The 27,728-nt window shown below is 40.2% G+C and overlaps 1 protein-coding gene across 3 annotated transcripts in view; it reads right to left on the reverse strand.

Annotated features, from left to right (window-relative positions):
* Nucleotides 1-27,728, reverse strand: part of SRPX (sushi repeat containing protein X-linked) — a 39,623-nt gene that overhangs the window by 4,702 nt on the left and 7,193 nt on the right. The window contains exons 2-7 of one of the 3 annotated variants that reach the window (XM_021552957.2): nucleotides 13,249-13,308; nucleotides 7,532-7,723; nucleotides 6,747-6,923; nucleotides 3,481-3,607; nucleotides 1,536-1,657; nucleotides 280-459 (exon numbers count right to left, since the gene is read on the reverse strand). In XM_021552957.2, the coding sequence (XP_021408632.1) occupies nucleotides 280-459; nucleotides 1,536-1,657; nucleotides 3,481-3,607; nucleotides 6,747-6,923; nucleotides 7,532-7,723; nucleotides 13,249-13,308 (858 nt within the window). Of the gene's footprint in view, nucleotides 1-279; nucleotides 460-1,535; nucleotides 1,658-3,417; nucleotides 3,608-6,746; nucleotides 6,924-7,531; nucleotides 7,724-13,248; nucleotides 13,309-27,728 lie in introns of all 3 variants that reach the window. The other 2 variants (XM_021552955.2, XM_021552956.2) reach the window with 2 other exon arrangements.

Genomic DNA, 27,728 nt, shown 5'->3' on the forward strand with positions numbered 1-27,728 from the left:
TTGAAGCCAACAATTTTACTGTAGACTGTTCTAGCTTGCACAATGGATTGACTCCAGAATGGGACATTTTGTGGAAAGCTTTGAGCTAAAACAAACTCTAGGAAAGAGCAGTCAAAGGCTCAGCTGTTAAGTGCAAATTGGCAGAGGACACAAAAACGATGTTTCTACCTCTGGGACACTGCAGCTGCATTTCACCCCCCACCCCCTTTCCAAATTCTCACTGCCCTAAGAACCTCTGTGCTGGATTCCTCCTGGTAGAGTGGTGAAATACTCACTTACGTGCACAGGTTGGCTCCACTCCTGACCACCCCAAATTGTACTGGCAGACTCGAGCTGGGCTTCCTTGCAGCTCATAGCCACCAATGCAGGAGAACTCACAGGTAGCACCATAGTTATTTCCATCACCTGAGCACTTGATGTAGCCATTATCTGGGGCATTTAACTTCACACAGCGCCTGACTTTGAGCAAGAAGAAAAAAAAAAAAACAAAATGAAAGACAAAGCATGAATCACCATTTGTTACTAAGGCAGCACAGGTCAGTGGAACACCAGTACCAAAGGCATTTTTCTGTTTGCTTTGAGTTATTAGTTATGCACTTAAAAACTCCAAACAACCAACCTGAACGCCCCCACCCCTCAACTCTTAAATGAAATGAAACAGATGTGTAGATGACAAAAGGTCATGGAGCACAACGGGCTGAAGCTGAAAACTATTGGTCACCTCTGTATATTCAACTCCAGAGGTTAACATCTGGACCTGTGAAAGGGCAGCCCTGCTTGGGAGATGTGAGCCTCAGCTGACAAAAATGCTTTCACCTCCACGTTTCAGCAGCTCACAGGCTATGTACCACGGAGAAGCTGGCAGGAGGGAAGGGGTGTGGAGCTGGAGGCAGGGCTGGTCAAAGCAGCTCTTCCTGGATGTGCAAGAATGCTGCAGACCTGGCCCCAGGGCTGTGGTATTCACATTCTCTGAACAGAGAGAGACATAATTCTCTCTCCGAAGCTTTCTCCTAAGAAGTTGTGAGGCACAATGCGAAAGCTCAGAGAAAGAAGAAAACAATTCTTATCTCTATTCACTACTCCTGTTGTTTGGCACGTGTAGAATGTTCTAGAAAGATTGTTTACCAAAGAGTGATTTGTTAATTACACACCAGTGATAGTTGTTTAGATTAATTGACCAATTGAGTCAAAGCTGTGTCGTGACTGTCTGGAGACAGTCATGGGTTTTTCTTTAATATCTTTTTGGTATAATACAGTTCTAGTATAGTATAGTATTATTGTAATATAATTTAGCTTAATAAAGGGAATTTATTCAGCCTTCTACAGCATGAAATCAGAACACATTATTCCCCAAAGAAGTCACACTGCTGCAATACAGGGTCTTCAGCAAGACTCTGTCTTCCCTTTCAGTATCATCACAGGAGTATGTACAGAGACATACGCAGATAAATACAGAAATGAAGACATTTTCAAATTGCCTGCTAAGCCAGGTGCAAATCAGCGTCTGTATTTACAGAGTAAAACATAATCCTTACCTCTGACTTTAACAAGAAATTTGCAAGTGCCTTTGTTTTCAGCTCTGTCGTACACAGTATACTGGATTTTGTGGTCACCTTCTGGAAAATGTGACCCTGGTGGCAGGCCTTTCAAAATAACACTAAAGCAAGAGATAAAACAGGACAGACATTCATAAATTCACCAGTATTTATTTACTCACAATGCTGTAAAAGTCTGAAGAGGGAGGTTTGTGGCATGCTATGATTGTCTGGCTGCCTGCAGGACAGAAGATTTGAAAATAAGCAAAGGAAGAAGCTGAGCAGCAGCAACTAAAGTATTTAAATTTGCTACCTACAGCACACCCTGCTGAGACAAGGGGGTTGGAGTGGGCAGGGTCTGCTCCCTTCCTATAAAACAATCCATTGTGTAACCCAGCCCAGAGGAGCTCAAGTTTCCTTCTCCTCACATAAGAAAAAGTCAACATTAAGAAAGAAAATTTCCTGTCTCTTACAGTGGGGTGTATTCTCAACTGGCTGCTCTGAACTGCTCCTATTGTAATTTGTGATTGTTAATATGTACAGAAGTGAACAGAAAGTGAGCTTCAGTGTCGCAGCAGAAAGGTGTGGGGATCAACAGCAGCATTTTCACCTGGAATTCACCCTGTCCTGCAAACAAGGTGGGAGAATTGAGATGTGAAAGACATAATCTCAGTATTGAAACAGAGCATGTAACCAAAGAGGCTTCCATGTATTGGAAAAGCTTTTGTGCTCCTGAAACTGAAGGACTGTGCATTTAAAAAAAGCACTGCATACTCTATAAAATAGCACAGTTTAGCAATATTTTATAAAAATAGAGATGTGATTTATGGAAAAACTTCCACTGCACCAAGAGCTTGGTTCTTTTGAGCTGACAACAGCTACTTGTATGATAAAGTCTACATGGGATACTCCCCATTTTTTTATGCCTATCAGATATTCCTTGGTCAAAAAGACTTAGGAATGTCTTCATTCTGACAATTTCCAAGTTTTTACTTTACCAGGTGTAGTTTTTAATGTTGTTAATTGTAACCAAATTGTTACATCAGACCTCAATGGCAATTAAGTTTTTAATTATGTAATGAATTCTTCTTCTTTATGAAATTATTAAATTATAGCAATAAAAGGGCAGTATCATTGTCTTTCATTAGTTTTTTTGTATTCACATGAAAATGTAAACATCTTCAAGCTTAAGAACTTTGAGCTTTTAAGCTTTACCAGTACACTAATGCAATGATGTAACTTGCTTACTAAAAGAAACAGATTTTCCATGCACCCACCAATACAGTAATCCAGATAGACTGACTTAAATCCTCCATGATAAAAATGGGAAAGTCAGAAACCGCAGTACCACCAGAAGTACACCCTGCTCTTCTGGAAAATGGGACTGTGAAACCATAGAAACTGACAAAGAAAATTTGAACTGTAATGTCTAAATTCAATGTTTAAATCAATCAAGGTTACAAACAAGAACTGTTACTTTAAAGGTAACTGCAGAATCCTGGGAAATCAGTAGCCAGCAGTATCTTAGGAAGAAACCTAAAGGTGATTGCAGATACCATTTTGTGACACACCTTGGTTTTTTTTTAAGACAGTCAAACTTACCTCTTCTGTTTCCCCCAATGCACTACTGTTTTCATTGTTATGTACAAAAGGTAGTACTTGGGGTAAGAAAATTTTTAAATTATGAGACCCACAAAGAAGCTCTGCAAAACTTCATAGGTGCAGTAAAAATGCTGCTGTTATTTATCCCACCAGCTCTAAATACCCACAACTGGGCAACCAGTTCCTGAACAACTCACCTCCAAACATGCAGTTCTTAATAGAGCAGTGATATGTGACAGCTATAAAAAAGCATCTTGGAAGAATGAAGGGAAAAGGCTACCTGGCCTGCTGAATTGCTAAGAGAAGAGTAAGGAGGAAAGCACAGGTGTAGATTTTCACCCACTCGGTCAGAATGCCGTCCGCGGTGTCGCGCCCCTCCGGCGTGTCCCAGAACACTCGGGCCGTCAGCTTGTTGGGCTCCGCACTTTTCTCCTTCACGCTCGGGCACTGGATCCTGGGAGGCTCAGTGTCTGTTGAAAGGAATGTTGTGGGAAGATTATTCACTCTAGGATTCATCCAGGGGCAGAAGTAACATTCGGCTAGCTAAGAGATCATATCTATCTATCCTCTGCAACAGAATGTCACAGGAAAGGCCACTGCAGCATCTGCCAGAGCTGTGCATTTTCTCCCTGCTCTCAGAGTAGCCCAGGACCACCTCCAGCTGCTTCCTCAGCCTGGACTCATCCCAGCCAAGGCAGGTGGAGCCTTTACTTCTCACTTTTTTATAAAAAGAGCTGACAATGATCAGCCCTTTGCAATGAAGAAAACCCAACTAAAAGTAGTTAGTTTAAATTTCTGTACACAGTTCAATTAAAAAGTCATGTCGATGAATGGATGGCTTTGAACTCCAAGGAGGGATGTTCAAGATAACACCCAAGGAGCCTGGATGTTCTGTTTATCTACATCCTTTTTTGTCTATCTGTGCAGTAGCTGATGTGATTAAGAGTATTTTTAAAGTACACTGAACATCAATCTGTCTCTGCACAGTAACTCTGCAGGTTACTCTTAACATGCTGGTTTTCTTTCCTGCAGTAATGGCAAAATGAAAAACAACAGAAGATTCGTACAATTACCATTTTGTGAAGAATCAATGCAGCATTTGATTTTTTCCTAGTAACTCTTATAATAATGTCTTACATCAGTAGCCAGCACTACTAGGACAAGCATCCTATCAATACAGCCTCAGGATGTGACAAAGGGACGATTTAGCTTGGTGACAGCTATTTACCACAGCCTCTGTTAGACAATCTGCAGGGAAAGGCAATTTTTCCAGAAGAAAAGACAGGGACATTTTTCAATCTTTTAGAGGAAAGTAACTATTCCAATACCTGTTACAGTGCATTAAAGATATAATGGAAATATTATTCAAGTGAGTATTGGCATTTTTAGCTAACTGATAACCAAAACCAGATGTATATTGATTTTTATTTTAATCAAAATTATTTCAGCAACATGAGAGATATCCTTCCTCTTACAGGGTGGGGGCAGGAGACAGTCTGCTTTGTTAGGACAGAATACTCACTAACTATAAGGACTTCTGTAAGTCACTGCTAGAACATATCTAATTTAGAAAATATATATTTTTTCCCCCTTTTAATGAATACATGTTTGACTACTGAAAGGCCTTATGCCTTTCCTACATGGATCTTTACTGCTGTACTGCAAAGCCCATATAATTTAGTGCAGAAATGCTACACAGTGTTATTGCCCTATAAAAGGGTAGAGAAAAGCCCCTTGTTTTCAAGAGCACTTTAAGTTTAGGTCTGAAGTAATTTTAGCCATACTCAATGGCAGAAGATGTGGAATACCCAGGAGACTTCCATGACATGAAGTTTATCAGCCCATGCCTCTGATCACATTTAGCATCCCTACTGTGCACAGCACAACTAACTGTATATCAAAGTTAAGAAATTAAGCAGCCTTTTTGCCTTTGTATTTCATTGCTCTCCTCAATTTCACTCCCCAGCTGCAAGTGAGCTGTTCAGCCACTCCTCTCCTGGCCACTGTGTAGGCTGCAGCTCTGTAACTTCTGCATTACACTAAGGAACAAGTGTTCAATAGCAAATGTCATTGTACTGTTAGAATTATGTCTGGCCACAATTATGTCTGTGATGTCTGGTCACAAAAAAAATCTCTATCCTGCCCGTCAAGAGGTCAAAATATATTCTTATTAAACAGTCTGCTAACAGCAGATCTCACTGTTTGCATATAGGAATGCTGTGCACACAAGATTTGAAGGGACCTTCTCCAAACTATGCAGTATTACCACAACTTAAATCTTAGCATTACTTTTACTGGGTTACTTGGGACTTGTAATCCTAGTTAACAACTGGGACTTAAAACCCTGTGCAACAACTACTCTTCATTTTTGGAATAAAAAAGAAGTGTTAGTGCTAACTTAGCCTTTTTCTTTGCTGCTTAAGGTACTTGCTTACTTTACTCTGCGAGACAGCATCCTTTGTAATAAGCACACCATCTCTGCTAATAGATGAGTTTCTGAAACTGCCAGGAAATACAGAGGACAATATTTTATCATTTCCAAACTTAAAAGGTTTGTTTTTCTTCCTCTGCCCACACCACTGAGAAGGACAAAGCTTGTTTTTGCAAACAAAAGCAAGAGACACCACAAATGGTCTACCCAAGTAGCTCATTTCTACATTTGTACACCAGACAACAGGAAACCTGAAAAAATATTTTATGAACATCAGGTCACAGTGGAGAGCCACATTTGCCAACCTAGACTGAGCCACAGGCATTCTGAGGAAAACCAAGTTATCATATACACAAGACACTAAGCACAAACACTGTACCACCCACATGCTTTAAATTACTGGTAGCCATTTCAGATGGCCAAAAAATATTTTTCCTTTGTGGGTGGCTGCTGAAGCTTTTATCAGAGGCTTCCCAGAAACAGGGGCGGCAGGCTGAGACTTCACTCTGTGCTGAAATTTCATTAGTAGTCAGGAAAGTTAAATCTCAGTATTTGTTTATCTCTCTTGTGATTTATGTATGTAGAAATACTTCTTCCAGCTGAGATTCCCAGGAGACCATTGACTATGTGATGAAAATTGCTGGCAGAATTGGAGTGAGCTAGGCTGAAAATTAAATTAGCTCACTGCAACCATGCTGGTAACTACAATCCATGCACATTCTCTGGATATATTTGAAGACTGTGATCCCAAGGAAGAAAAACAGTTCAGACAATGGGTTTACTTGTTTGATTAAAAACCTGTTTTTAATCATTAAGCAGAAGAGAGTGTGACAGACTCCAGCACAGAGAACATGCTGGAAGAGCAGCACAGTAACCACAGTGACCAATGAGTCACTCAGGAATCACCAAAGGCTATTATTACAAGCATTGTAAAGCGCTGGCCATTTACACCAGACTCATTTCTATTAAAGTGGCAATGCTTGGATACTCGCTTTGGACTGAAAGGACTGAGCGACAGAACCTTGCACCTTTGGAAAACTGTTCTCTGCTTAATAAGAGGGACAGTAGTTTTTCCCCCCATGAACTGGATCAAAAGGGCCTTTTGGAGTTGATGTGTGCAGAACCGGGCAGTGGCAGGTGCCCCGGGATGAGACCAAAGAGGCCAGCACGGCACGTACCGAGGCAGGCGGCCGGCCGGCCGCTCCAGGCTTTGCTGTCCAGGCAGGTGACAACGCGCTCCCCCTTCAGCTGGTAGCCCGGGGAGCAGTAGTACTCACACCTCGAGCCAAAGTAGGCACCATCCAAGCACTTGAAGCCCCCGTTGGTCGGCATGGACAGGGTAGGGCAACGCTTTTCTGGAAAAGGAAACAAGAGACTTCTGGAAATCTGTTACCCTCCCTTTACAGTAATGCACATGTGGGGTATGACACAGAAATAAAGACACGGCTGGCAAACAACAAGTGGGAGAAAGTCTTGTTCCACGTGAGGTTTTTCCACACTGTTCTTATTAGCTGCATTTCAAATTTAACTCTATATAAGAGTTTCTTATTTAATGAGAAAAGGGATGACAAGTACATATTCATCTCTTCTCAGAAAATGTTTTACTGTTAAGAGCCCATTTAGACACCTGATACAAATTGTGTCAACTTAGAAAGTCAAAGATGGGCAATATTTTAAAACAGCTTTATGGCTCTGTCATATTCCCACAAATCAAAATCTCACATTGAAAAAATATTCCCTATCTGCCAAGAATGTTTGTACCACTGAAATTCTTATCATGTCATGCACCCCTGTGAGATCCTCAACAACAAACTAATCTACCTATCCAAGCATACTGCCAAACTTTAAAATAAAATAAAAAAAACCCCTAAACAATCCAAAGACCAGTTTCAATGGCAAATAAGAATTTATTGTCTGAACCTGGAGCACAAGTCACACAGGAAGAGATTTTGTACCCACTTACGTTTGCACAGCACCTTCCCAGACCAGCGTTTGCTTGACTGACAGATCAGCTGGTGAGGGCCATGCAGCTCGTAGCCTTTCTGACAGCGAATATCACATCTTGTGCCCAACACATTCTTGTAATATTCCCCTTGAGGTGTCCTGCAGTTTGCATAACCATGTTTCACTTTAATGGGGGAGCACCACGGTGTTTCTGACACACAGAAGAAAAAAGTCCCACATGTAGCAATTAGAAAAATGTAAAAGTTCAGACACAAATATAAAATCACTTTGCTTAATCAAGGTCACAGAGAAGTAAAAAACTCTCTTATTTAAAAAAACACCAATGTTTAAACTGGAGAACACTGCAGAGGTGTACATGTTCTTTTTTATGACAAACATTAAAGATTGTAGCCATTTTATTGGAGGGGTTGTGAGGGCAGAGGGGGTTTTAGTATTCTTTTTGTCCGTGGAATTAGTGTGCCACCATGTGGGCAGTTTGATGACAACTGGGCCGTTTTCCCCTCTTGTTTTTAAGCAGACACATCTAACTGCTCTTTGGTAAGAGAAGTTTGCACTAGGAACGTCTTGGTCTAGCTGCATTTGTCAGCTTTCCACATTTAGCTTAGTGCTCATTAAAAAAAAAAAATAAGTTCTGCTTCCATAATAATCTGTGCCTTGCAAAACTCAGTGATGGCTCAAGGTCTCCCACAGTTAGAAGACATCACTTACATAAATCATATTCCCAATAGTCACATTGAATCTGCTTGAACTGAACCTTTATTAACTGGCCAGGGCAGTGCTGTAAAATATTCAGGACACGGGTACCCCCACCTTGTGAGGATTTACCACCACGCAGTAGTGCTGATGAGAAGAGTACCCAGTTATCTTGTAGAAGAGTACCTCCCTTCCCAGCCAAAGTTTCACATCCTTTGTTTAGCTTTGACAAGGGTGCACCAAGAAAATGGGCAACCCTTCAGTAGGAGTTTCTTACACCAGCAACGACTAAGCCTGCCCCTTTCTCAGATCCAAAATTTGAAAAGCACGTTCTGGGAGAAGAGAGGGAGGGAGGGATTGCAAAGCAAAAAGGAAAGATGACAAATCCTGAAATCCTGCGTGACAATGTGTGACATGAGGGAGGGGCATGAAAAAACATTTGAATTTTGCAAGAAAGATGGAAAAAAAACCTTAAACAAACAAAGCACAGGATTTTTTGCCTTCATACATACAAAGTCACCAACAACATTAAAAAAAAAATTCTAGATCATGTTTGCCAGATGTTCACTGCTAGCTCAATTCCCATAGTTATTTAAGTGCATTTTCCTATACTAGTTGGATCAGCTCCATACATAAACAAACAAAATTCATTACAGCATTTCTCATACATGGAATACTTATATTCAGTGTGCTATGTCTCTAGGACATATGTACACTTTCCCAATGGAAACTACACTTTACATCTGTATTTTTCAGGGCTGGTCTTGAATAAACACAAATAATATCTGCAGACTAAAATCAGAGACAAACTATCAATCCCTTGCCTAGACCAAGGGTGCATTTCCTCTAGACTAGTTAAATTTCTGAAGCAGTTATACTGTGATATGCTTATTTTTGTCTTTCACCAATACAAGTAAAAACCCTTTACAAAGATGTGTAGGTGAAATTATTCCCAGTGTCATAAACACACAGCAATTGAGGCACAGGACACAAGCAGGCCAGTCTAACAGCACCCCTCAGGTTAAGGGTAAAGTTCAGTTTTTTAAGGTATAGTTCAGCTTTTTGCTCAGCCACACAATCATTCCAGCTCTGTTTCTTCCCACCTATAAGCCTGTTTTCTGAATGTCAAATACATCCTCTGCTATTTACAATTATGTAAAATGATTTGGTGGAGAGTGGGTTTTGGTTTGGGGGTTTGATGTTTTTTTTAGAACTATTTCCTGTCCTTCACCCTAATCTCTATACCACAGCTCCCACAACACATTTAAAAAATCCCCACATCCACTGCCTTGGGCCATTTTGTTTAGGGGTTGTATCACAGTGGCTCCCATTTTTCATGCTTGTTGTGCACCAAATTAAAACTGAGACAACAGATGAGGAGTGTGAGCTAATGGGAACAAAAGTCAACTGCTGAAAGAAATGAGTGATGTCAACATCCATCTCTGCCTCCTGAACTGCTACCCCAGGGCTGCTGGGGCAGTCTCAGGCACCACCTCTCACCACTCTCTGGGGAAAGCCAAACATCTTGGATTCACAGCCTCTGTCTCATTCTCCTCCTGGAGAAATCCTCCTACTCCTGAGCTTTCCCATAATCTCTGCTTCAGGGGTCTCATGCCCAAACTCTCCAGCTTTTCTGTCCCACTTGTTCTTCCCATGCCCTGAGACCTTAACTTCCTTTTATTTAGATACCCAAGCTTGTACAATCTCCTTAACTAAGAATTAGGCTTTAGTTTTTCTGCAGAAGAGCTTAAACCTGAAGTTACTGAGACAAAACTGTCTGCAAGGGCAGGACTGGGTGGATGAAAACTCATTTGAGCTGAGCTCTCACCCCAGTTATATAATCCTTCAGCAAACCAGCCTTGGGTTCTCCACATGTATAAACTCCAAATACACATTGCTGACTTCCTTTCTAAAGGTTATTAAGACAAATATGCTCTGCAACATGATGAAGAGGCTAATAAAAATTAAAAAAAAGGTAAAGAAGCTGCTTCAGGTATTGAAAATTGCCTGAGTTTTTCTGCAAGTTTTTGTGGTTTTACAAACACACCTGACTTGAGTAAATAGCCACCCATATATATATATTTTAAAAAGGTAACTAATAGCTCAAAAATACAGTTTAATGCACAAACACAACACTGAAAAAGTAAAAACCTTTCCTGTAGTATCATTGCAGCTACAGTGGTTTCCAAAGAGAAACAAAACAAACTCCTAGACAGGGGCAAAATGCATCTTACACTGGACCAAATTATTCTGCCAGAAAGAAAAACAAAAGCAAACATGCTTTTGTCTGCAGACAACTTGAAGAACTTAGGAGGAACATCTGTTTGATTTAAAACATTACAATGCTTACTCTAGAACTGATTGTGATTAGAAGAAAATGGGTGAGGTGGGGTTTACAAGCCATTTACAAATATTGAGGGTTAGACCAAGAAATACTGCTGGAAAAAAACCCAGCTAATTTGAAGAGCACATCAAACAATACAACAAAGTTTTAGATCAAAGTTTGCTTATTTTTAAGTGAAGGCACATATTGTTTTTCAAAGGCTAAGCAGCTACATAGAGCATTTGTGGAATATTAGGTTTGTATAAGGCCCCAAGGGGTTACACAAGCTGTTCCCTGCCTCAAGGCAAGATCAGCCATGCTCCTGAAGGTTTTGGGGATTATAAAAGCTATAGATTTCCCAGACACTTTTTCTGGAACTGCATTATCTACATCAGACTCAGTTCACTAAACTTTAATTTGAGTTTTTAGGTACCACAACCTATATACTGATCTTTTGTTTATTAGAAAGTTTGTACCTCAGCACAAAAAAGAACTAAAAAGTCCCTTAGCAATACAGTAGTCTGAATTTTCACTTAGTAGTAAAACAATCCAGAGACTCAATCCTCTTTCAAACCACTGAAAACAGCAGCAAACAGAAATGGTTGAAGCCCCAATGCTGCCTTTAGAGCTATGGGTACAGCTTGATCATTATAATATCTGGGAAAAAATAATAAGAATGAGGATCACCAGAGCTGTGATGAACACAGGAACTGTTGTATTCAGGAAACCTTTCCTCGTGAAATATGATCAGAGATGCCAAGTGTCAGGAAGGAAATTTCTGCAGCATCATCTCCCCCAGCCCCTTGGTCCTGCCTCGAGCCCTTCCTTCACACACAGCACACAAAGTGACCAGCTGTACTGCTGCTTGCTGCTACACCATTCAACAGAGCTGATGGTTCACCAGGGAGGAAGGGAAAAACTCCTTAAAAATGCTGTAGGCACAGAAAATCTTGGCCATGTTTCTCTGGAAAGCTGAGCAAGTGGGAAAACATCCAGATGAAGACAAAAGGGTTAGTAGGAGGTCGATTTTCACCCCTCCCAGTAAACTACAATCTTTTATTTGCAGATGTCAAAGAGGCTGAATCTGTGCGCTTGCTTGCACATGTGTAGAAAGAAAAAATCCAATGCTCCTTACATATGTGAACATCAATTACAAAAATCCATTTCATTTCTGTTATTGGTAAGTTTTATTTGCTGAGAAATGGGCCACACCCAAAACGCTGGACTGCCCATCTGAGGAGAAGCTCTGAAGACTGCTACACAGCCTGTTTTCCCTTGCTTTGTCTTTTTCCATCCCCTTCCCCCCAAAACCAACATAAAGAAGTATGCTAATGAAGAATCAGCCTTTTCTGTCCCAATGCTTTATACTCTTAGATTCACATTGTTTGTTCCTCAACATTTGGCAGTAGTGCTTATAAACTTGGGGCAGTTCTTAATATCTGTGTGAACGAGTCATTATGTTTCACTTACCCTGGTGACATTTTGGCTGACATGAGTATAATCTACTTTGGATCACCATACAAAACAAATTTACAAAGAATCCACATTTTAACTACTTGCCTGCCCTGGCATGAATTGGCATTGATTTATCTTGATGATCTCTCAGTTTTTTTCTATATGTCTGCAGCGGATCACATGTTAGAAGGCAAACAAAAATTATTTAATGTAAATAAAGCTTTAGAGAATTATTTGTGCACGTTTGAAGGCAAAATTTTATTCTTGAGTATTTTACTGGGATGAAGATGAGACATTTAAGAAAACAGCAATGTAGCCATAAAAGCTGTGTCTTCCCTTAGCTGTTCATACATTTCTGAATTATTTTATGACTTACCTCTTATGGGGCCCACTGATTCTTTTCAGAGAATAAATAATGTACAACACACCAAGAACCAATATTTTTAAGTAATCAAAATGATGACAACTGTAGTATATCCATAGATTAATTTACTAAAAAGAAACACAGTTACCATTTAAGTGACAAATGAAATGATATTTTTTTTAATGTTTTAATGCTTCTAAGGAATTTTGGCAGAGGAGAGTGATATTAAGGCAAAAGCACACTTTTCAGAAAATGGACACATCAAATGAAAGATTTACTGGTAGTGGCAAAAAACTTCTCACTCTTGCTGAATGGCAAAGTCTTCCAGAATAGGGAAGAAAACCTGAGTTTGCTTTATAAACATGCTCATCCCATTCACTCATCCAGCTACATAATTTGGTTTTGGAATGCACACATGCATTAAACACACTTCACTTGGTACTTCAGGTAGCAGGTTAACCTGAACTGCAAGCAATTCAATTCTATGGAAAGAAAAAAGTCATGAAAATCACGTTCTCTTGCCTGTACTTCTATACATTACCATCAGTAAGCCCAGGTTTTGAGTCATTGATGGTTTTGTTAGCATGTATGAGAAATAAGAAAGAGAAGCTCTTCCTGATTTTCATCATTCAACAACCTGATCTCCCAGGAGCAAAGGCAATGTAAAAGTTACTTACTCAGGTGCATTAAAGAGTTGTGATCAATATTTGGTCTAATTTCCATTGTTAAAAACAGCAGAAATTAAATCTTGATCTAAATATCCATGAGAAAAAACATGGGGCTGGATCACCAAGATTGTATAATCCATGGAAAGAAAAAAGAACGAAGCTTTCTGTCAGCAAGCAGTTGATCCTCTTTAGCACATAAGCAAAGCATTCACCTTTGTATCTATTGCGTGCATAAACATCCTCATCATCTTCAAGGGGTGAGTATCCCGATCCTACAATAAAAATAAGAAAAAAAAAACTGCAGCAAGAAAGGAAATATAAATTAAAAATAAAAGAAAGCTTTGAGAAGAGACATGCAAGATTAGGATGCAATAATCTATGCAATGTCATCAGCATGGGCTTCTCTGAAGCTCAGAGTCACAGCAGATCCACTTTATAGTGAATTTGAGAGGGGCAAATTGATTTGACAATCAAATTAAATAGTAAATTTCTCTCAATGCTCCTAGTGCAATGTTAGGTGGCAGGTGCCAAGTCACAGCTCCTCTGTTACAGATACCATGTAGGTGATCTACTGAGCAGAGAGAGCAGAGCAGGTACAGTGAAGGGGTTCATCAGAGGTTTCACTATAAAGTGGTTCCATAGCATCAATGGCAGTTAACAGCCATCAGGCCAAACAGCAAAAGTAAAATGTAAATAACTCAAGTACAACCATCCTTAATGACCTGTAAGATCCTAACACCAAGAACAAGACATTGAGGCACGTGACATGCAAACACAAGTTACACGCAAATAAAAAACACAGTTTTGTTTCAAGCATTCTTCTGGCATTGTTCAAATAAAGAGACAACAAAGCTCCATACTTTTAAAACCCTGTGCAATGGCTGAAAACTTAAAATAAAGGTAGAAGCTGCTTTCTAAAAACCAGAAACCAGCTGGAGCACTACTACTCGAATAATCCATCAATAAAACAAAGCAGTTGGCAAGACAGCCTTCAAAATTCCTAAACAACACTTATTTAAAATTAGCAACTTCAGAGCATGATGCCTAGTCTAAATTCTAGATAAATCTTTTCTACAAAGAAAGGGTCATACAAATTCCCCCTTTGAAACAGCCTTTTAAAAACCTTGTATGCAACAGGCAGGTACTGAGGGGCCACAGGAGCCTCTCACATGGAATCTTCAGCTACAGCATTTGGGGTTATTTCATCACCATTTGTTGACGTCTGAGACTATGGTCTGTACCTGCTTAAATTAGACAAAATTATTTAATTCAGGCACCTCAATAAGCTACTCATTTCATGTGCAAAGCATACAACTGTTCAGCAGAAATCAAACCTAAGAGTTTGATTTCTGTCAACATCTGTCAACAGATTCCATTTCTTATTAAAAAAAAAACCAAAAAAACACAACAAAATATCTGCCCAGGAAATGGTGAAACTTGATTTCTTATTCTACCAAACTCAAGAAAACCCAGCCCATCTATCTGCAGCTGGTTCATGGGATCACTTCCCCAGCACTGGATCACTGGGAATCCCTCCACCAGTCTGGGCTGGGATCTAAAGTGAATTTCCAAACTACTTCTCCTCTAAAATGGAGGGATTTGTACACAATGAAGTCTTATAATTTAGAATGATTTCTCTGGACTTTTAAAATTCATTGTTGAGGATCAATTTTGATACCTAAAAACTGACATGTGAGAGACTTCTGAACATAAAATCAAACTTTTTTGCACTTGAAATCTGACTGCATAGCAAAAAGAGCAAGCTGTGATCCCTGAGGGCTTCAGGAAGACCTTGATATGTAAATGAGTGCCTCTCCAAGCATCAATTTTTCTTCCAGAAATTAAAATACTCTTAGCTAGTTACTCAATTTGAGGGTTATAAAACTGTTACCTCAGTGTTATCACTAATAATTGCCCAAATTTAAGTATGCAGTGACTTCAGCATTTAAAACTAGTAAATCTTAGAATTATGTGAGCTCTTATGCATTTGCCTTTCTTTAGACAACAATTAAGTGCTTTTGAAAGTTTTCTATGAAAAACTGCCCTTAAAGAGTTATTCACTACTTTTGCCATGAAACAAGGCTCTCTTGATGGAGCTTGACATCTCCCATTTCAGCTCATTTCCCACCTCAAAATGAGAAGTGAGTCAAGATCTCTTTCCTAACAATCAATGTTTTCTTAATAACCACAACAGGCTTGGCCTGGGGAGCCACAGGAGAGGTGTTGCCATTTCATCTGCATTTTCCCAACCACAAAACAAACTGCTTCACATACACTCAAAACTAGCTACCAAGCCATCTAAGGAAAAAGCATTGTTCTGTGTTGGACATGCTAAAATTATCACAGTTCAGGGCATAGCAGGTTCCTGCCAAAAAGAGGTGTGGACTTTGTTCCAGCAGATGTCAAGCGAAACCCTTGAAATAATACTTTCATTTTTAAGATTAATCTATGCATTTACACGATTCTGTTTAGGTCAGGAAAAAAAATATTTCTTCATTCACAGAATAAAATTCTGTTCCCATTGCAGAGGTTCACTTCTACAGGTCTGATGACAAGATCAGGGCACAAGAACACAGTGCCAAGCCAGGCACTGCACAGACACTTCACATGCTTTAATTCCTTTGTAACAGAGAAAAAGAAGGAATGTGACAAAGAAGAGGCAGAAGAGGTATGAACACTTGCTTTCCCAGGACTAAAGAAAAGAATTATAAAAATAAATATAAAATAATTATTTACCACTTTGAGTTTAAATAAAGTAAGCTATAGGCAAGAATAGTACAGCACATTAAAACAACCTGAAACTTTTCAGTTTACTGCCCTGAAACAGCACAAGTTCTGGAACACAAATTCTATAAGGAATTGCTGAGGGAGCTAGGGCTATTAAGCTTGGAGAAAAGGAGGCTCATCACCCTCTCTAACTCCCTAAAAAGATGCTGTAGTCAGGTGGGGTGTGTCTCTTCTCCCAGGTAATAACCAACAGGGTGAGAGAGAGGAAATAACCTCAGGCTGGGCCAGGGGAAGTTTAAAATAGCTATGAGGAAACATTTCTTCACTGAAAGAGTTGCCAAAAGCATTGGAACAGGCTGCCCAGAAGTGGCTGAGTCAGTATCCCTGCAGGCATCTAAAAGATACCAAGATTTGGCACTTAGAAACATGGTTTAGTGGAGTATTAAAAAGAGACATTTTGGAAAATAAGCCCATACCTTCTGCTTCTGTAAACTGACCTTACCCCAGAGAGCACCTGAAGAAAGTGTGTCAGGAAACAGGGTTAGTACTCATCACTTTGTCTACCTCAGTGTACTTTTTATGCTGCTAAATGAATGGATAATTTGGTTTTTAATATTCCTGGCAAGTACCTCAGAGGGAAATTCTGAGAAAGCACTTAAGCCACTGCAAAGTTCTGGCACGGAAGTTCTGGCAGTGAGCACGACACGTGGGGAAAGCAGAGCTCGGTGCTGTCATTTCTATCCTAGAAATGACTCCCTGAAAGGAGGGTATAGCAAAATGAGGGTTGGTCTCTTCTACCAGGTAACAAGCAACAGGATGAAAGAACATGGTCTTAAGCTGCACCAGGAGAGGGAAGAATTTTTTTTTAACAGAAAGTGTGATGACACATCGGAATGGGCAGTGCAGGGAGGTGGGGGAGTCACTCTCTGTGTAGGTATTTAAGGAATGACTGGACGTGGCACTCAGTGCCATGTTATAGTTGACATGGCGGTCACAGGTTAGACTCGATGATCTCAGATGTCTTTCCCAACCCAGTTCCCCTTCTCTGGACACGCTCCAGCCCCTCAATGTCCTTGCTGAATTGAAGGGTCCAGAACTGGACACTGCACTCGTGGTGTGGCCTCACCAGTGCCCAGTACTGGGGGGCAATCACTGCCCTGGTCCTGCTGCCACACTGTTGGTGACACAGGACAGGTGCCATTGGCCTCCTTGGCCCCCTGGGCACACCTGGATTATGTTCAGCCACTGCTGACCAGCATCTCCAGGTCCTTTACCTCCAGGAACCTTTCCAGCCACTCTGCCCCTAGACTATAGTGCAAAGATCAGTGCATTTCCAACTTTTTTAATGCTGCTGGGAAATGGAGAACAGCAAAAACCCCAAAAATACAGCAATAATAGCTAATTTCAGTTGCATGGCAGATTTTACAAAATAACAAATAGTAGAGAGGAAAATGAAAAACAACAAAAAAAACAAAAAGCCACCTCAAAACCATAATGACTGTGTCTTCAGCACACAGAAACAACATTAATTAAATGAACCTGGATGGCATCTTCTGTAATGTGTAGGCACTGGCTACTCTTGATATGGGGAGGAAAGAGTAAGCTCCTTTCACATTTAACCTATCCTTCAATTTAGAGAGAAAGTGCTTGGGAATTCTTCCCATTTTCAAGAAGTTCATCAGTTTAAGCACATGTAGGAAGGGAATGACCAGTTTCTACCAGTAAGTTCACAACATCTGGACTTACTTCCTCCAATGTTCTGCCTCAGAGTTTTACATTCCACAGTACCTGAAGGCATACCAAATATGTGCCATACCAAATATGTGAATTTAAAACCTTAGCTCCACTGCAGCAAACTGAAGAGCTTCTTGGAGTATGACAGGGCTAAGGTCACTCTAAGACCTCAGGAGTCTGAAAGAAGAACATGATGGGGCAGAAAAGGCACAAAATGGTCATGATGTTCACATTTTGTGCGTAAAAATACTTGCACTCATCTTTATGGTGGCACTAAAAATGGAAAGCTGGGTTTTTCATCTCATTCTTTACTGGCTGAACATTATACTCCAGAGGTCTGCAAAGTATATATTTAAAAACCATTAATTTGTTTAAAAACTGCCTGCACAATTAGGCATTTTGTTGCATCTGGTCTATGAAGCCTTATAAATATATTTTGTTGTTGTTTTGTTATAGAAATCCTACAATCATAGAATGCTTTGGGTTGGAATGGACCTTAAAGCATTGAAACACAACCATCATTTGTATTGCATTCAGCAATAACTGTGCTTAACTGAGAAGCAGAGGAGATCAAGAAAATCATGGCATGTTCCTGAATGCCAACCAAATTAATAATCCTATGTGCAGTTTATTAGCCCAAATAAATAACTTCCAGAGTATTTCCCTGCTCATATATATGGAAATACACAGGTGTATAGCACAGATTTGAGTTTCCACACACAGCCACAATCTCCAGTCCATTGTTGTGAACTATTCCTTGCAGGTGTGCAGCCTTTCAGGCACAGAAAGCAATCCTACACCAAGAAAATCCCCCCTCAGGGCTATACATAGGTTAATTCACTGTGTCTCAGTATTGATTAAGCTGCAAACACCGTGTATTAGTGCACAGGTTTTAACTTGCTTCAAGAGAGATGCCTCATACAAGACCCCATCAAAGAACAGCTCTTTCAAAGTCACAATCAAAGCACAACTGAAATGCAGAACAGAAAACTTGAGAATTATCAAGCTCAAAAGAGGTCAGAGATGCCTGCAGTTTGCATACCAGCAGTATCTTATGCTTTATGAAGCAAAACCACCCAATTACAGAGAAATCATGAACTGGATTAGGAAAATGCAGGCATGGGTTCTTCTCCCAAAAAAAAATAATCTCTTTCCTCCTTCCTTGCCATCTGTGACCCAAGGTCACAATAAGAAACACTGTAGCTGACACCAAACACTGAAGGTGTTTCCAAATAGATTAATTACATGTTGAGAGAGCTATTGCTTTGCATAGAAAGCAGGTAACAAAACAAAACTTGTTTCATGTGTTGGTAAATACTGTACAACAAAAAGCACTACTCCTGGCTCAAGGAGTTTCCTTCACTTCAAGGAAGTCCCACATCCAGAAGCAGGTAGCCATGCCCATGCAGTTTACTCTCAGAAAAATCAGTGATGGGGTGGAAACTGCATGGATACAGAAGTTGGTGCTAGTCCAGAAAAGCTCTGTAAAATACAACTGAACTCTGCTTCCTTTTATAGACACACATAGATATCTTAGATACACCAAAACCAAAGCAAAACACTTTCCACCACTGATTTTGGTTTATTTTTCCCCACTCGAGACTGGCAATAAAAAGTGGAAGTGGCTCAAGTGGCACTGACTCAATGCAGGCAGAAGTCCTGGAACACAGCTGCAGTCAAGGAAAAGCTGGCAGACATAACAAGAAGCTACAAACCCCTTTGCCAACACATCCGTAAGATCCAGGAACTTTAGTGCAGTCCCAGGCTGCTCCTGGATACCTTGCTTCATTGCAAATGAATTTACTTTCACTGTAATCAGGTGTTTGTTGTTAGAATGAGCAGTATGTATGTTCAAATGCTGCCTGCAGTTTACACAACTAAATGGCCAAAGTGGGTTCTTAAATTCTATTCACTTGAAGCTGTTTAAAAAAAAAACAGAACAAAAAAAATCAACCAACCAAACAAACAAACAAAACCTTCATGAAAATGGTGTCCTTTTATTCAATGAAAACAAACAAAAATTTCCAGAATACCAGTTCTGGAAATTCTAAAGAAAATTCCAGAATCCTAATTCTGGAAATTCTTGTTCGCCCTGAATTGCTCTTGTGATGTGATATTTTGGGTGACTCAATGGAAAGTGACAATTTAATTTAATTTCAAGCTATCAAATATGTACACATCTACATATTATGTTTTCAACAGAAAATTAAGGAAAATGTAGACTAAAAAAAGTGCAATATATGCATGAATGGCCTCTGCTATTGGAATAAAGAGTTGATTACTGTGGGGGGGAAAAAAGGAAGCTAAAAAAGCCAATAAAGATACATTTGGGAGTCAACATTGGTACAACTTCAAGAAAAGTATCAGTGAACTCCTTTGTTGATCCATGTTCCCACATAAGCCATGTTCCCTTGGCGGCTGAGCAGTGTGAGCCAAAAGGTGCCACAATGATTCATCAAGAAGATGGGATAAGCAGGGAGCTTGGCTCAAAGGGAAAAATCAGAGTATTACATACATGAATAATGCCCTCGAGTGATAGTGATTTTCAGTGAGTTGGTTTTTTGCTTGTTTTGGCTCATTGCCCAAAGTCCTAAATAACAAGGAGCAGAGGAAAAAGAAGAGTTACCTTCCATGATTTTTGAAGCGGTCAAGAGAAAGTCCAAAAGCCTCTCTCCTCCCTTTTAAAGGGCTCCACCTGAATAAGGAACTTTCAATAAAGTGAAATACAGCATAAATTAAAACTCTGAAAAAACAGGCAAACAAAAGAAGTCATTGATCATTTGGAAAGGCGCCTAGTTATGCCAGCAGGAGACTAACAGGGAGAAGACTGGAGAAAAATGTTTCCCTTGTTCAGGATGTGATGAATTCAAAGTTTGATTTTTTCTTAAGGTACTCCTCAATAAATAATGCTAAAAAATTTAGTGGCAGCACCTCTCTTTATGATCAGAAACCGCCACAGGCTGTTACCAGAAAGAGGATGAAAAGTGTCATGAACACTAAAATGCAAATCAACTCAGATGAACAAAATGTACAAAATGTGTAATGTATCCTTTAATTGATAGGTTTAAGGAAGGTACATGCTGCATTGCATCTACACAAAATAAACTGCATACTGCCAAAAATATTTGTTATCCTGAACACAAATGTGCCTGTGCTTTCCTGTTATGCCTAAACTCTGGGTAAGCCTTCAAGAGGCACAGCAGCTATGGGGTTGTCCATGGATACAGAAGAATGTTCCAGACAGAAGAATTTGCACTCTGTGTCTGACAAACTACAAGAGGCTCTGCAAAGGCTGTTTCTTGTGAGGGGTCAGAGCCTGGAGCAGTGTCTCAGTGGTTATTCCATACCATGAGATGGTGCCTAATCCACACACACATCATCACTGCAGTCAGGAGTAAGGGACTCTCACTTCTGGGAAGAAGGGAGTGACCCTGAGTGGAAAACAGAGAAATAATTCCTGTGAACATACTTCAATATGTTTGGTTTTTTTCCCTTATATTACGGTATTAAGAGTCTTTAACATAGGCTTACATTTTAGGAGCATATTGAAAACAAGAAAAAACAGGAAGTCACCTATAGAAGGCCAATAAGAGACTGAAAAGAGGTAGAACTACTAGTAACTGTTTAATTCAATAAAGACATTTAAGCTGAAAGTCTCTCTAATGACAAGTTCCAGTGGACCTTGGATAACTTTCCAAAGGAGGAGACTGAAAACTAATCCTGATCTATTCTGAATTGGTGGCAGATGGAAGAATTTTTTTCTTTTTTTATTTTTAGTGCTGACATTGGAAACTGGCACATCTCAGTTTCTAACTTTTAATACTACAGTACCAGATTCACTGGGGTTTTTTATCCTTCAGACACATTATTTCTAAAGCTCAGATTTTATGAGCAGACTGAAAGAAAGGCTCCTTATGAAAAAAATCTCAGCTTCGAGTGTCAGACACTACACCAACACTTGAAAACTAGCATCAGGAGCTGCCTGTAATCCATAGGAAACTCTCCAACAAGTTCCTAGAAAACAGGAGGGGAGTGGAAAAATGTGATGTTACTGAGTGATCTCCTCCTGCTCTTTAGTAAGCAGAGTCACAGAGTGTCAGAAGCAACACAAAAGTACTATAAACCCTAAGCTGGCAGTGAGCACCCTTCTTTGAAGAAAATAGGGACTTTAAGGACTCCAGGACTACTTCTGCTCAGGCTTTAATAATGCTTTGCAAGGGTATTAAAAAAGCAGGCATTACACCAGTAAGGAACAACTGAAGGAACAACTCCAGGGGAAGTAGGGCAGTCAAGAGAACAAAAACTGAGCAAAGACAACAGAAAAACAGGTGGAACTCAAAACCAAAAGAAGATATAAAGGAGTTTCAAATTTAATAGCAAACCAATATTTGAAGGAAAAAGTAAGCAACTGCTGTCAAGACTCAGGAGATAGGAATTTATTTTTTTTACAAAGAATAGCATTAAAAACAGCCTCACAACAAAAAGTATTTAATATAGCCAAAAGCACGGAAGTTGTATAAACCAATTTATGAGAAGCAGCTTACTCCTTTTGTATGAAATAATCAATATTGATCACATCCTAAGGTAGAGTCAAAAGTTCTTTTCACAAAGCCAGCAAAAAATAATGCTGATTAGATTTTAAAGGAACATTTAAGACAACCAAACCCTTGCTCTTTTCTTCATTAATATTCATGTCAGGGGCAAATCCCCATCAGGAGGATGTTCTCACTCCCATCAGAATCAAGAGGGTAAACAAATTTCCTTCTGAAAAGAGTGGTTACCAAGGTCATGTGAGAGGATATTGGCTTTGAAGATCCAGCCTCACTGATGATACACACTGTTTGGGGCACCACAATATAAACAAGATACAAAGCTATGACAGAGCACCCAAAGGAGGCTACAAAGATGGAGAAGAGCCTTGAGGAGAAGCTGTGTGAGGAGAGGCTGAGGGCACGAGGAGGGGCAGGCACTGATCTCTGTTCTGGGGTGACAGTGACAGGACCCCAGGGAATGGCCTGAAGTTGTGTCAGGGCAGGTTTAAGTTGGATTTTAGGAAAAGGTTCTTCCCCCAGAGGGTGGTTGGGCACTGGCACCCCAGGGCAGTGGTCACTGCACCAGCCTGGCAGAGCTCAAGAAGCATTTGGACAATGCTGTCAGGTGTGGCTCTTTGGGCTGCCCTGTGCAGAGCCAGGAGTTGAACTTTCATGGGGGGTCTTAGTGGGTCCTTCCCAATTCAGGATATTCTATGATTCTTTATATATATATATATCTGTGTATACACACACACACATAGGTGTAGTGCCAGAGACAATGCTCAAAACCTTCAAATGCCTCAAACTAGAAAGTAAGCAAATAAAAGGAAATCAAAATAATATTGTTTCCTCTGCCTTTGGAATCCTAACTGCTGGTTTAAGGCAAAAGGAGGCCTGGCAACACCAATATAATAACTTAAAGAAACTTAATGACCTCAACGCTCTAAGGCCTTGTTTCCCTGTTTATTCAGGAGAGGGAAAAGGGCTATGGAAAATCCACTGCCACTACCAGAAACAGGAGAGGTGACTGAAGCACCAAAAATGGAACCCTAAAAGAAGACTGTTTGGAAAGAAGAGGAACATGGACATGGCCAACTTGTAGGTTTTAAATACAAAAAACCACAAAAGGTAAGGCCAGCACCATGGTCCTCAGCAAGAAGGATGATGATGCCCTGTTTCCTTCAGCTCCTAAAAATGCAGTGGCAGGTCTAGCCCCAGCCTCCTGACATCAGAACAGAGCCTGCTGGGAAGCTGCAGGGCTAAGCAGAGAATTGTGAAGTTGTGCTGTGTTTGGTGCAGCTACAATACCTAAGGATGGCCACACTCTTGCCCCATAATGAAATGGGTCCCTTTCATTAAGGGCAGGCTGGTACGTAGGGATTGATGAACAACATCTGTCACGAATGACCAGCTGCAGCAAGCAAAGCTGGCAGACAGCTTCAAATTACCAAGGTCAAGGTTCACTTAACATAATTAGAATATTATCCTTTAATAGTCAGTACTATGCATTTTAGTTTCCACAAAATCAGTTTAGTACTGAAAAAGTTCTCAAGTTTCATAAACAGCCTTAAGATGACAACTAAAGACTTTCAGAAAAAAACAACCAAAAACAAAACAAGAGAAACTTGTAGCAGAACAGATTATTTTTAAATAACAGATGTACATACTTGTTGGTATTCTTGTTACACCAGTTTCTTCTGAGTGTCAAAATATTATACTAGTCAAAGACACTGAAAACATACACCAAAGAAATTTGAATCTACACCCTTTATTTTTTTAAATAATTGAAAACTATCAATTCTGCAGTTTCCTACGTATCTCAACCAGGTACAAAATTTCATACAAAAATAATCTCTTCAACTGAGGAACCTACCTGAGTTTTGAAAAAAGCCGTAACAATCTGGACCACACAGACACAAACATAAAGTGCTCATGTTCCTGGATGCAATGCTCTCACCTTCCCTTTGAAAATCTGAACCCATGTCATTAAAAATGCTCAAAGATTTGTCATGGATTTCCATTGCAGACAGAACTAATAACCAAAAAATACACAGAGTGGCTTGTGTAAAAATATGTTTCTGAGTTGATTCCTTTCCATGATTTGAACTTTCCTCTCTTACAAAATTTTACTAGAACACGCAAAAAAATTAGAAACATACTGTACAGTCAGTTCCACAGTGTTGTGTGTCTTGTTTGCAAAAGACAATCAGCATCACTCCCTGGCTGCTATTATCACAGACCTGTACTGGCCTCATTACATCGAGGAAAATGGGATGTTGTGTTTGGCAGGAAGTCCTGGCAGAAGTCAAAGGGTCAGAGAAGCAGCACATGGCAGCTCCCCAGGCACTTGCCTCTCGCCACTCTGCCCCTGTGCAGTCACAGGCTCTTATTTGTAAGGATTTAACAGCAACCTGAGACAAAATCAACATTTGACACTAAGAAAACAGCCAAAGGGCAACCTCCAGCAACACCTGACATTAACCCAGCTCACTCTGGGAACAGGAAACATTTTCTGGGAAAAAGCAGATATTGTACAGCTTGTTTCAACCATCCCTCGACAAGCCTCTGCCTTGGCAAGGAGCTGTCAGCAGGAGCAGTCCACCAGCCAGCTGCCTGATGTGAGCTTGCTCCAGCTGTCAGAGTTTTTCAGGAGCCTGTTACAGGGCTGGAACACTCTCACTGCAGGTGGCTGACAGCAAAAAGCCCAGATGAGCTGCAGCCCTGTCTGAACTTGTGAGCTGCTGTGCACCGTGGTGCCTGCCAAGCTTTCCCTCCCCTGCTCAAACACACACAGAAAGTGCCTCACTGCAAGGGCAGGGATTCCTCACAGCTCCTTCCACACTGGAAATGAGAGGTGACTAGGAATTGAGTAGCATGGTTTTAAAAGCCATGTTTATAATTCAAAACTGAGTTCATAATACAAAAATGAGTTGCTGCATCAGCTCTGAAAAGGGCTTGGGAGGAGGGTGAGGAGTTTGTTGAATGGAACTGGTGCCCAGGGCTTGCCAGGTGAATTTTATTTAAATTACTTATCTCTGCAGCCATTAGGTCTTGTTTTTGTTTTCCCTTTGTGCACTTCTGTTGCCATTTGTCAGTTCCAGTTACCATGGTGTCTTCATACAAGAAAGGCCAAGATCATTGTGGAGAGCATGGCTTCCTGTGAACTGGAACCTTGAACACCATCTACACCACAAAATCCATTATTAATACTTTATTCTACTCACATGTGTCATATATGACAAGTTTGATCTTTTTCAGTTCCCTGTCCTGCTTTCTCATGGTGTGTGCAGTAAGAGAAGCTTTGTTAATGGCAAAGAGTAAACAGAGACCAGGATTGTCATTTAGAGACAACATTTACCCACTGCAAATAAACCTAAACCCATACTCCTTGTGATGGACTTACAAATAGGGAAATATTTTCTAACTCAGATGGAGGACTTACTTTCAGTTCCTTTGGACTGGCCTGTTTTGGCAAACCAATTTACTCTTCCAATAGGGAAATGAGCTATAAATCAATATTATCTTTCTGCTGAGTTAAAACTTGCCTTTTATACACACAAATTTTTTATGGCTTTTCATGTATATTATTGCTAAAATGTCTGAGTGATTTTATAAGTATGACACATATTAATGATTTGCCTATATTATGGCAGACAAAAATATTGCAAAAGAATGGGTTTGGATACGAATAAAACAAAAGAACGTAAATGGCTGCAGTGCATGTCTCATGCTGTTACTGGTTTCTAAGAGGTCTGAAATGCCTTGGAGACATCTAAAGGTACAGTTTAGTATTCTTGGTTTTGACATGCAGTTGGAGAGAGGTACAGAATCCCCAATCAGAAACACTTCTCCTAAAAACAGAGCCAAAACACAATTCAGTTGTTCCAATTTCCAAAAAGATGACAGTCAAACACTGCAAGCTTCTGGAGTGCTGGTGAAACAGATGCACCAGTGATACACCAACAGCACTGCTGGCATTCCTACAAATGCTGCATTCCCTTATTAGAAAAACACTCAGGATTTGATGTATTTGACTGGAAATTTTCCTAAACTCTAAGTCAGTTTCCAGTTACAGTTATCTCCTCCCAGACATATATTTCCTACCTCATTATAATAAATGTCATGTACCAACCAGAAACTCAAAATATTGTTCCCAACACCCACCAAAATGGATACACAACGAGAATCATTAACAGAAGCAGTAGGGAGAGCAATGGAAAGACAAGCCAGAAGAGCATACAGGAATGCCCAGAGCCACAATCAGGTTCAGTTCACCCCTTTGCAGCTCCAAAGAGACACAAAAGCCAGGTGTAGCATTCCCATAATGCACACACATGGTGTTACTCAATACGGTGCACTGCACATGCAATGGCAGTAACTGCAGCTGAATGAATGTTTTCAGTCAAAGCTCTCTGGACAAACTGTATTACAAAGGGGATGCAGACACAGGCCAACCAACTTTTAATGTGACAAAAAAGAAATTAGTGCTGCAAAGCTGAAGCAAACTACCAGTCAGATGCCTTCACAAGAAACACCTTCAGCAAGTCATCTGTAATAGGAAACTAGTACTAGGAAAGGTACCTGCTTTCAGCACAGGGCACTTATATCCACTCCTCTCCCAGAAAAGTATAGCAAACACCTTCATATTTTTTGTTGGAATGGTTTTCGTATTTACACATTTCACTACAACTGTAACTCAGTGCCAGGTGTAATGTTTCTGGTATCTGTCCCTGAGCACCTTAGAACAGGGAACATCTGCAAGTCAACATGATTTTAATCTTCAGGAATAACTGTACAGAGTTTTGGGCTCTTTTACTAACACATCACACAGTATATAGAAAAAGCCACAATGGATGGACTCAGGACAGGCAGACTCAAATCAAGTAATTATATTTGAGTGCATTGCCCTGAAGTTGACAACTCTAAAGAAAACTCCAACAGGCACAGGCTCACAATTTAACTGAGACTGGAGCTGGAAGCAGCATCTTCCCCCATCTGGCCAGTCAGCATCAGGAAGCATGGCAAAAGACCTCTGAGGGACACCAGGATGGACCACAGATTCTGACAGGTTAAAACTCTCTTGACACAGCCTAAAAGGAGACAGACTTTGCTGAGTGAATCATGCTGCCAGCCCATGCTGGTTAAGTGTAGGCTTTGGGTAAACCATGCAGCACAACATGGCATGGCTGCCAAAGCCTGAATACAGCACTACTTCCAAACTGCAGTGCTATTCTTAGAGAATGTGTGTGCAACACATCTCAATCCAGTACCCCAAATAACAATGGCATTTCCTCAAAAGAACAAGAAGAGGGTGAGAAGCAGGGAAGAAAAAAATCAGACGTCTTCAATCACGCTGCTCAAATTATAAGGAAATGTGTCTATTCAGAGTTGTGACAAATTTTAAATTTTGCACAACAGGAAAGAGTTTCCTTCCATATCAACACCACAGTAATTTCAGAATCTTCAAAACAAGATTAACTTATAAAATTTCTAAATCATCCAATCTGCACATGTGCAGTACTCTCAGACATGCATATTTTTATCTACTGCAAGATCTGAAGCAAGTGACAGCACTAACATAAAAATTAATATTATATATCTTACTGCAAAGCTGCAGAAATTTCTTCTGTGTCTCCCTGAAGGACACAGCTGCACATCACAAATCAAAGACTATACAAATCAAGGATGTATACACACAT

The sequence above is a fragment of the Lonchura striata genome, chromosome 2 (genome assembly GCF_046129695.1).
Source record: "Lonchura striata isolate bLonStr1 chromosome 2, bLonStr1.mat, whole genome shotgun sequence".
In the NCBI taxonomy this organism is placed as follows: Eukaryota; Metazoa; Chordata; class Aves; order Passeriformes; family Estrildidae; genus Lonchura; species Lonchura striata.